The following is an 11191-nucleotide window of genomic DNA, read 5'->3' as shown; positions in this document are numbered from 1 at the left end:
TCTCTCAGCTGCCGTCGGCAAAGCTGCCGCCACTAAGTACGCACAGGTTTTTGCAGCTTGACACCCACGCACCCTGCACCTGTGCCTCCCCATTCCTGTAAGTTATTCCACCTGCTGGTCTGCACGTGGCATGGCCTCCGTCTGGCACGTCAGAGAGGAACACAGCCGCTGAGAGGCAGCAGCCCGGGAAGGAGGACGGATTTCGGAAACTGATCGATGAGAAATTCAGCAGAAGGGTCTAGCCCGCGGGCACCGAGAGCCACAGGTGCCGAACATGCAGATTCCACCCCCATATCCTGCCCTCCTCCCCCAGTGCTGAGACGGCTCCTAGGGCGAAGCTTCGGTGGATTCAGACTGAAACAGGGCCACAGGGTCGTTTCCTCCCTCACCCTTCCACGATCGATGTACTGACTTTGGCCTTAAGATTTCTAACTTCCACTGGTTCATCGGTCGTCAGCTGCTCTCGGTTTAGCTGCCACCCTCCACCATCCTGGGGAAACCCTGCTTCCTCCTGCTCAGGCATGTCAAACTCGCGGCTGGGGCCGCATGCCTAGTTATCTGCTGTGCTTGCTCTATTCTAGCTGAAAGGACCCCGGTATGCAGCATTTTCCCAGCATGAGACGTGAATCAGAGATGCCACGTCTGCAGGCAGAGCCCATAACCAGCTTCCTTCCTCTTAGAGCAGTGGTTCTCAACCTTCCTAATGCCGCTGCCCTTTAATACAGTTCCTCGTGTTGTGGTGACCCCCAACCATAAAATCATTTTCGTTGCTATTTTATGATTGTAATTTTGCTGCTGTTATGAATCGTCATGTAAATGTCTGATATGCAGGATGTATTTTCATTGTTACAAATGGAACATAATCAAAGCATAGTGATTAATCACAAAAACAATATGTAATTATATGTGCTTTCCGATGGTCTTAGGTGACCCCTGTGAAAAGGTCGTTCGATCCCCAAAGGGGTCGCGACCCACAGGTTGAGAACCGCTGCGTTAGAGCAAGACACCGCCTCAAATACCCCTTCACGGAGACGCCTGTGCCTGAGCCCCAGCCCCTCAGCCGCAGGCGGGCGGCCGGGGCACTGACCTGCTCCGTCTCCACGAAGTTGGACACGTGGCCGTCGTCGTTCACTCCGCGGGTGAGGAGGCGGGCGCCGGCGCGCTCGCAGCTGATGCGGGAGATGAGGCAGGCCTTGGCCTGCTTGTGCGAGGCGTACACTGTGCGGATGGCCACCACCCCGCAGATGACCTTCAGCAGCCAGTCCTTGAGCGCTGAGCTCCCCCTCCCGTGAGCTCCGCACTCGGGGCACCCGGCCCAGGGCGTCTGGGGCTGCCGAGGGACACATGCGCAGCAGGAGGGCAAGGATTCCTTTCCCAAAGCCACTCCCGTGGCCACGGCCAGGGGCAGCCAAGCCTGGCTTGGGAGCCGTCATGCGCCTTTCAGCGGATGTCAGAGGAGCCTCCTTACACCTGTGGCCTCCACGTTTTAACGGGCAATCCCGTCAGTAAAAACGTACTCACGTGTTTTGTGATTAGATAATGACAAGTGATTAAATTAATCCTACTAAACACATGCATGCTTATTTAAATCATATCCATATCCCATGAGGTAAATTACAAAAGAGGATAAGATGCAAATAAAACTTAAGGGAAGTCCCAGCGTTTCCGTACCTGGTGGACCATTCTGGCTTCTGGAGGGCCCCAGCGTAATGATGGGACAACAGCCAACGCGCCAAGCGCACTGAGCACATTCTAAGTGCTTGGCACGGATTAACTTACTGCATCCTCGAAATGATGCCATGTGGCAGGTATTATCACTCACCCCATTTCACAGATAAATAAACTGAGGCACAGCAGAGTGAAGCGCCCCTTGCCCAGGGTCAGGGGGCCAGGAAGCGGCAGCGTGGAGCTGGGAGCAGGTGTAATTCTCCCAGGCAGCCAGCCCTGGGCTCCGCTGACGAAGGCCCTACCTTTCCTGCGCGCACCACACCCTCCTGTCCTCTCTCTCACCGGGTAATTAAGCGAATCTAGATCACAATGCTCTACTTGTTCAAAAAAGGCAGCACTAGCCCTGCCCTTGGCCTTCCTCAAAGACGGCAGCTTTCTCTCACTCCTGGAGAAGCGTGCTGTGAGCCCTGGCGTCTCAGGTGGCTGCTCCAGGCAGCAGCGCCCCCACTGAGGCCAGCCTTCCTGCCCGTGACCCGGCCACTTCCATCTGGGCGCCGGGAGTCCCCCGGGTAGCAGCCACATGGGACACCCCCACCCCCCTCCTGAGCACTCAGAACCACAGTGCCCGTCTGCTTTACAAACACCCGTCTCCCGCCCCAGCACCTGCACCCCTCCCTAAAGTTCAGACAGTAAACCAGCCTGAGGAACCAGTGCATGCAATCCACACCGCATCAAGGCAAAGCCTCAAGCTGTGGCCACGTGAGCCCCAGGGGTCAGAAGGAGACTTGCCAATGGACAGCCCTGAACAAAGCCGGCCTGTAGCCACTCCCTGATGTTGTGGGAGGAGCCCTCCACCCCTGGAGAAGGCGCGAGAAAGGAAAAGAGCTTTGTGTTTCCTCCTGGGCCTGGCTTGTACCGGGAAGCCATTCTGGGAGGGGCCGATAACCAGCCCGGAAAAAGGACTTCACCCCACCGCACACTCTCCCTACTCACCAGCCACGTTCAGCACTGACCCTGTCTGACTCCAGACACGGGCCAGACCCGGGACCCCAAACAGCGGGTGAGGACATCAAGCCCGTGACCACTCACCAGAGCCGACGCGGTCATGGTCAGTCCCATGGGTGCACCCTGAGCCCAAGCACCACACCCTGGTGTCCGGCCCAGCAGCCTGGCACCCTCCCCCGTTGCCGCCTCCTCTCAACTCAAGATAAAGTCTGGTGTCCATGGGGTCTCCCCTCCCAAGCCCCACTGAGCCTCCGCGTTGCGACTCTGCTGTGTCTTCCTGTTTGTGTGCTCGAACCTCCGGCCACAGCGCGGGCAGGAGGAGCCTGAGGATGGAGGGAAGGGGGGGCCTCCAGAGCCCCCTGACATCCTCTGGCCCTACAATGTTCCCAAGGAAGGTCACAGCCTCAGAGACTTCCCGCCTCTGCTCCCCCGACAGCCCCGGGTTGAAATGGCTCCTCGGCCATGGCACAAAGACCCTCGGTCCGTTAGCTCAGCCGCCTCAGGGCCACACGCACCAGCTGGTTCCTGCAAAGTGGCCCCGTGAGTCACAGAGACACCCCCTGCCCCGGGACCTGTTACTCAGAGCTGGTCCCTGAACCAGCAGCACTGGTGCCACCATCACCACCTTCTAGAAATGCAGGCTCTGGCCCCTGAGTGGGCATCGATTCCACTCCCAGAGGTCACCCGGGACCCTGGGAGGTAGGTGCCCACCAGGGCCCGCCGCCCCGTGACCTGGGCAGGCGATGGGGGCCCGGGCCTCACCAGAAGAAGGAGTTCCCCCACTCGTCGCTGTCATCGCCCTGCTTCTGTGCCCGGACGGTGAGGTCGAAGCGCGAGCCGTCGCTGGGCCACGCGAAGTAGAAGACTCCGGAGCTGAGGATCTTCCTGAGGGCCGGGAGCCGCTCCTCCTCCCGGGCCTCTTCCTGCAGAGGGTAAAAGTCGGTGCCGGTGATCTTGTAGATTTCAGCCTCCGGAATCCTGCCCACAGACGTGCAGCCCGTCACCAAAACCAGGAAGCTCAGGGACGCGTCACCTGGAGGGGAAATCGGACGGGAGAGCTCAGGATGGCGGTGGCAGTGCACAGTCCCCGGGGCCAGGCGGCCCAGCTTTCACCGCAGCCACTTGCCTTCCTGCTCACGCCTCCCACACCCCCCGGCGCCTCCAATTCCTCAGCTCAGCGCCTAGGAATCGCCCTGCCACGTGGGCCTCCAGTCCAGGGCCTGGTGCTGAGTGTGGCCCCTGACCAGCAGCGGCGCCACCTGGGAGGGAACCCGTTAGAAATATTTGCAAATTCTCAGCCCACGCAGACCCGTGGGCCTGGCCAGAACGGTGCTCCAACGAGCCCCAGGCGATTTCGCCTGCTCAGTCCTCCAGCCACAGCAGTCCTCCAGCTCTGTCACTGGGGTGGCCTCCCCACCCCACCTGCTGGCAGACCTCCCTCCCCCACCTGACTCCTCCACGGCTCCCACTTCCCCCCTGAAATGGGAGCTCCTCCCACCCTCGTCGCCCCTGCAGGGACGCCCAGGGCCCAGCAGCTATCCGGGCTCCTCAGATGTGCCATGTGCCCTCTCACCACTGGGCCTTCGCCCAAGACGCTGCCTCTGCCCCGATGCCTCCCCGCAACTGTCGGCCCAACAAGACCTTCCATGACCCTTACCTACCCCACCCACCTCCCGCCTCCACCCTCCAGGACAGCACAAGCCTGCCTGCCCCGCCCCCACCTTTACCAGGGGAACGGCTCTCCCCCCTTTGGGGTCATCTCAGCAGCACCTCCTCCAAGGAGCCTTCCCAAGTCCCGGTCAGTTGCCCCTTCTCTGTGCCAACAGCTTCCCTGTTAGCCTTGTCACAGCAGAGTGACCCCCTCCCCACCGGTGCCCCCGGGATCCTGGGCTCCTTCGGGCAGCACTGTGCCCGGTGCTGTGTCCCAGCACGGCACAGGAAGCGGCCGATGAGCTCTCCCGACCTGAGAGCAGCTCAAGGCTCCTGCCCCGTGAAAGGTTCCCAGGCCCCTGACCCCGAGGCCGGCCCTGACCCGAGGCTGGGAGCCCACGGGGAGGCTGTGGGCGTGGGCTCAGGGAGAGGCCCGGGAAGTCTGCATCTCTCCATCCGAGTCCTCGCGCCTCTGCATGGGGGGCCGGGTCCCTGCTAGAGCCCAGGCGGCCGGGACGGGCTGTTGCAGGCAGGCGGGAAAAGGCTCCTCAGACAAATGAGGACGAAGGACAGCGCCGCCACCACTGAGCATCCAGGCCCAGTCCTGGGACACGCGGCTCAGGAGAGGGTGCGGGTGAGGGCGTCGCGGAGGGAGCCCTGGAGCGGGCCCTTTGCTGCTGGCTGATTCTCGGGGCGGCTGCCTGGCAGGGCTCAGGGAGAGGCCCGGGAAGTCTGCATCTCTCCATCCGAGTCCTCGCGCCTCTGCATGGGGGGCCGGGTCCCTGCTAGAGCCCAGGCGGCAGGGACGGGCTGTTGCAGGCAGGCGGGAAAAGGCTCCTCAGACAAATGAGGACGAAGGACAGCGCCGCCACCACTGAGCATCCAGGCCCAGTCCTGGGACACGCGGCTCAGGAGAGGGTGCGGGTGAGGGCGTCGCGGAGGGAGCCCTGGAGCGGGCCCTTTGCTGCTGGCTGATTCTCGGGGCGGTGCTGCCTGGCACGGGTCCACACACTTCCTCCAGCAGCCTGGGCGGGGGCACTTCTGCCCCATTTTACAGAAAGGGAGGGAAGCACAGAGGGTTTGAAGGGAAGGGCCCTGGTCTGAGCCTGGTGCAGACTGTTCCCCTGACCCCTGCCAGGTGGTTTCTGTAGGGGGTCAAAGTGAGGCCGGGGTGGGTGGGGGGAGGCTGCCTCCCAGGCGTGTGGGGATCCCTCCGATGCTCACCTGGAGCACAGGCTCTAGGCTTTGCTGTGGGTGAGGCAGGTCAGCTTTCTCTCAGCCAAGAAATGGGGCCTGGGGAGGGGCTCCGAGGCCCTTAGTGCAGGCTGAGGCCAGGGTTTGGAACAGTAAGGGCCTCGTAGGCGGGGACAGATAAGCCCTGACTGGCCTTGGCCTCAGAAGACGGGCTCGGAGCTCCGCACACCCCCTCTCCGGGCTTCAGAGGGCAGGCACCAGACGGCCTCCGCGTCCCTCCAGCTCACACCTCCTGGTGGCAGGGCTCTGGCCCCAGCAGCACCAGGCCAGGTCAGAGGTCGCTGGCCAGAGTCGGGTGAGGTGGCGGGGAGGGCAAGCCATGGGTGATAGGCCAAAGGCCCACCAGATACAAACACGCATGCACTCTCTCACATACATGCACAAACATGCACACAGGCAAACACACATGCGCATGCACATGTGTGTGCAGGTGCACACAGCCACATGCTCACACACGTACACGTGTGCCGGCACAGCCACATGCCCACACGTGTGCACGCAGACACACATGTACACATGCACCCGCACACATGTGTGCAAACACACACACACGCATGTACACACAGGTACACCCCTGCGGAGGACAAGAGGCTCACAGTACAGACAGCTCCGCCTGCAGCCCGGACGGGCAGGGAGGAGAACGGATGGTGCATCCCAAAATCTAGGAGTTAATGGCCGAGTTTCAGTTTGGGAAGATGGAAAAGTTCTGAAGACGGATGGTTGCCCAACACTGTGAATGTTCTTAATGCCAGTGAACTGTACACTTAACAATTTCATCTCCTGCATATTTTGTAACAATAAAAACAATTCCGAAACCTCAGTATCGACTTAGGAACGCTTTCCTCGAAGCCCACCTCCACGCCCGAGCTGCCCCGAGCCCCGAGGCTGCCGTGACAGGTCCCACGTCCACCGAGCTGCGGCCACCTGTCACCTGGCAGGGGGGGCTGGCACTGGGCTCACCATGAGTCACGGCAGACACAAGGCCATTCATTCGGGACAAGGCTGGGCGTGTTCTCCAGGCCCCGCCTCCTGGGCTGGCATTGCTCTGTGTGCTCAGCTCCGAGATCTCTCCCCAGCGGGGTTCCTGCCCATCAGCCCTGTGGGCTGCCCGATCTATCGTCCTGCTCGTCCAGGACACTCTCAAACTTAGTGGGAAGCGAAGGCCTTGGAACTCTGGGCTGCCCCAGGGGAAGGAAGAGGCTTTGGCCAGAGGACCCCCAAGGCCCGCCCCTCCCCACACGCACGAGCTCAGAATTCTGTCGCCTCTGTAGCCACATGGCACCGGCTGAGGGTGCCCTCACCTTCCCTTTCTAGAACCGGGAGCGGTGCAGGCCACGTGGCCGCTCACCCAGCTCGGGACAGCCCGCTGTGCCCGTGGCCCCCTCCGCCTGGCAGCCGGCAACCAGCAGGTGGGGGTAGTCACACCATGGACATTCCCAGAGCTGGGTGTCCGATATTTACCAGCTCACCACGGGGTACTGATGCCAAAGTAAAGGACTCCGAGACCAGGAAGGCCACTCCATTTCAGACAGAGAGCGCTGCATGCCCTGAGCACAAGAGACTGTCCCACTCCCTCTCCACTCTTCCCTCGGCAGTGAGAGCCCACAGAGGCCAGCGCTCCGCGAGCCATGCCTGTCCACCAGCCTGCGCCCTTTCCCCCACACCGGCTCTCCTGGGGACCCCCCGCCAGCCCCGCCCACTTGGCACCCATGCTCCTCACGGAAATCTAGGAACCATGTCAGCAGAGACAAGGCCTCCTGGTTCACAGGTGGGAAACCAGCCTGGGGAGGTGGCATGCGCGTGGGCCATGCTGTGATGCTGGGATGGGACCGAGGGCTGCTGGGAAGTGTGGGGCCGCCCATCGTTTCAGGGGCTGTGCCCGGCACAGTCCAGGAGCCTCACTCATTAGAGACATCAGTTCACTCAGCCGTGGAGGCCATGACACGCGGAGGCCATGACACGCGGAGGCCTCGAGCACTCAGGCTAAGAGCCAGGTAAGTCCCTGTTCTCACTGGGAAAGTGCCTTCGCTGCTACTCTCACCTCCTGGGCTCCCCACACAGTCCCTGGGAGCCCGACGCCCGCGAACGGTGGGGGCTCCACTCCCTTCCTGCTGGCTTTTCAGGGAGAAAGGGGCACTCAGCTCTCTGTGACACCCAGGAACCTGAGATAAAGCTTTGATGCAATGTTCGTGCATGTTTCTTCATTTCTAACATAAAGGCTGTTTTCACTTCAGTAAAATCAAAATGGAACAACTGCCCCAAGTGGAGAGGCTGAGGGGAAGCCTCCTTCTCTGTGGAGACCCTCAGCCTAAAAAGTCAAGGGGGGCGCCCACCCCACTGGGGAGGCTCGTCCTGGTGAACATGCTTCCCAACACCCTCAACAGGTGAGAAACAACAAACAGAGAAAACAGATCTAGTTTGGGCTGCTGCCAAGCCCACCCTGGCCCCTGGCCGGGCGCCCCGCAGACACCCTACTCACCCGACAATGTTCTCCTGGGGCCACCACCCTTCCTGGCCTGTGGCCGACCTCAGACCACAGCTTTCCCCTGGGATGGGGGGGAGGGTGGTGCTGCTCTCCGCCCAGAAGCTCACTCCCTGCCCAGTTGGGACAGAGCAGCCTGGTGGTGGAGAGCAGCCCCTGGGGCCAGAAGGCACACAGCCCAGAGTCCAGCTGCAGCTGAAGAACTGCCTGGCCTTGGGCCGTTCCGGCCCTGCACTGAGCCCAGCCCCTGCAGATCATTTGATTAAGGATCCCTTAATGACGCACAAGAGAAACCCTTCCAGTTATCACTGTCAGATGTCAACCACGGAACACCTCCTAGTGCCTGGAGGTGAGGGTGTAGAAGAAACTGTCACAGACTAGATGACACACAGCAGGTAGGTCCCCCTCTGCCACCCCGCCCCACACACACACCCCAGCTTGTCTGTCTGTGAAGCAGGATGGCAACAGCGCCTCCCTCAGGCTGCCGGGAAAGCTGCGTCAGTCAGTGACAGCACATCAGCAGAGCCAGGCCCTGGACAGGCACCATGCAAGGCCCCTGCCTCCACACGGCGTCATGCCTGAGGCTGCCACAGGGAGCTCGCTGGGGGTGCGGGGAGGCCCATAGGAAACCCTGGCAGGCGGCACATTTTCATGGGAAAAGCGAGTTCTGGAGGCAGCCAGGTCGGGCTGGCGTCCCAGCAGAGCTTCTTGGGGCGTTTCCTTCTCCGTAAAACGGGGTGAAGATGCAGATCGCACTGCTCCTCTGCAGGATTCAGTGATGTCACGGATGTATAGTCCTTGGCTCGGAGCGGACATTTAATGACAGCACTTGGGTGTGTGGGTGGGTCGCCTGGCGCTTCGCCGCAGCACCGCTTAGAGACTGTCCATGTCATCATCGTAGTTCAGGCAAGACCGGCCATGGAAGACCCGGGAAAGGAAGGCAAACACCAGTGCCCTCCTGGGGGCTTTCCCCGTCCTCTGTCCTCCGTCCACACACCCGGCGGCCGAGGGGGGCGGGACATGCACGTGCTGGGCTGGGGAGAGCCATCGCGCCTGAACTCGGTCAACTCACAGCCCTTCCCATTTTGACCCAGCTCTGGCCTCGGCCCCATAACTCACTGATGACACTCGGTGGGTCAACACACATTAGCTGGCTGAGACGGGGAAGGACATGGTGGCTCCAGGGTTCCCATGAGGTCCAGGAGTGCAGAGGTGACTCGGTGGCCCTGGCAGGGAGGGGGGTGCACAACCCCCAAGGCCACCTGGCTGACCGCTGGGCCCCTCGAGGTCATACTAAGCAAGGATGCCCACTTGTCCTGTAAGTTCTCTGCCTTTTCAAGCCAGACAAGTGACCCATTCTGTGATGCACTTTCCTTTCCTGTAGCTCCCTGTCCCTCCCCCGCCTCCCACCAGCCCCTGCCAGTATCTGATGCTCAGGCCCTGGTGGTTGGCTCTCCTCGCCACCAATGCCCAGATCAGCCTGTCCAGGGGGCTTGGGACCTGTGGCATCCACCTTCTGGAAGGCAGACAGGTCGCCCCCCCCCACACACTCTGACTCTCAGGTCCTGATGAGCAAACAACAAAGGGGTCCTTTCTTTGCACCCAAGGCCAGAGCAACACAGCCAGGTGAGAACCGGCTGCACTCACCTTGACCTTCCCAGCATGGAGGAGCAGGCTCGGCAAAACAAACATTCAAAAGATCACACAGTTAAAATGCTTTCCAAACCAACGAGAGAGGCGGGCAGGCTGACAGCTGCTGCTCGGGGAGGGCACTCACCAGACTTCAACCTGAGCTCTCCCAGGCAGCCGTAGGCGTCGGTGAGCTTCCCGTACTGGCCTCTGATGACCTCCTTCTCCGCGGGCGCTGGGGGACAAGCACATGACAGACAACATCAGCGGGTCTCCCGCGGGAGTTCGCTCCCCACAGCCTTCCGCCGCTCCCACCCACTCGAAAAAGAAAACGCAGAGACAATAGCTCAGCCCCAGGAACTCTTGCTCTCTGCGGGCGCCCACAGCTTCCGGGGGGGGCGGGGGGGAGGGCTGGAGAGGATGAGGGGCATCCCCCGTGGGCTGGGGGTGCTGGGTTTGAGGGGGAGCCTGGGCCTGACCCTGTCACTGCACCGGGGCCCACGTGCTCAGACACAGAGCGAGTTATCGTCACCTGCCAGAGGACCTGCCTTCCTAAGTGTGTCTCCTGGGGGCTTCGTTCTGCAGTGTCCACTTCCCACCCCCAGGAAGTGTTAACCCACAGGGGGGCTGCACAGAAAGCTGGGTACCCAGACACCCCAGGCCCAGTAGCATGAACCCCAAGGTGAGCTGCATGAGCAGGACCCCCCATTCGGCAGTTGTGCCCAGAGCAGGTGGAGAGCAAAGCTGGCAGAAGGAGGGACCTCGGGGCAGTAGCCCCACCCTTTCCAATGACACCACAGCCACCGCCGGTCAGTAGGCAAGTGGACAAATGCCAGAGAATAACCCTGATGCAATAATCTGTTCCAGCTCCGGGAGCATTACCAACGCTCCCGCCGGACCCCAAGCCTTCGCAGGCCCGGTCCTCAGCTTATTAAACCATAGACAAGGGGCTCTTCGGGCATCAGACAGACAGGAGGAAACCGCTGGGCAAAGCAAGTGTCAAATCCAACTTTGGACGCGGCACAGACCACGGGAAAGGCTGTGGGACACGGGGAGGGGTACACTGTTGGGCCCACTGGTCACACACCACAGAGCACACATCACATCGCCCGGCCATGGGCAAAGGAACACGAATAAAAAGAGCTCTCGTCGTCTTCGAGCCCTGCCATCTGGCGCCATCGAGTCCCGTAAGCGACGGACTCCCTGACATGAGCGCCCTCCTGTCGGCCTTGCCCCGAGACCACTCTCAGCACGTGTGCCCGGCGGCCGCGGTCATCTTGTGAGAAGATGCGTTTTTCTGCCGCAATCAGACTGGCTGGAAACACACCCCGGCTCACGACAGACCAGCGGGGCACAGTTCCGGGGGGCATGGCTGACAGTGAGGGTGGCAGGGCCAGCCCCCTCTGTGGGCTCCAGGAGGACCCCTCCCTGCCGCCTCCCAGCTCGGGGTGGCCGTCACCCCTGCTTGAGCTGCATCACCCCCTCCATCGTCACATGGCCACC

At 61.4% G+C, this 11191-nt stretch overlaps 1 protein-coding gene across 1 annotated transcript in view; it reads right to left on the bottom strand.

The window, feature by feature from the left end:
* SYNJ2 (synaptojanin 2) overlaps positions 1–9948 on the bottom strand; it is a gene marked incomplete at its 5' end in the record, with an annotated part of 57424 nt that extends 47476 nt beyond the window's left edge. Inside the window, 4 exon segments of the mRNA XM_015560031.1 lie at positions 1088–1283; positions 3169–3198; positions 3436–3706; positions 9837–9948. Coding sequence (XP_015415517.1) covers positions 1088–1283; positions 3169–3198; positions 3436–3706; positions 9837–9948 — 609 coding nt within the window.
* Positions 9949–11191: the final 1243 nt, after the last annotated feature.

Source organism: Myotis davidii, unplaced genomic scaffold, assembly GCF_000327345.1.
Source record: "Myotis davidii unplaced genomic scaffold, ASM32734v1 scaffold1494, whole genome shotgun sequence".
Classification (NCBI taxonomy): domain Eukaryota; kingdom Metazoa; phylum Chordata; class Mammalia; order Chiroptera; family Vespertilionidae; genus Myotis; species Myotis davidii.
This window is presented reverse-complemented; position numbering and strand designations above follow the sequence as displayed.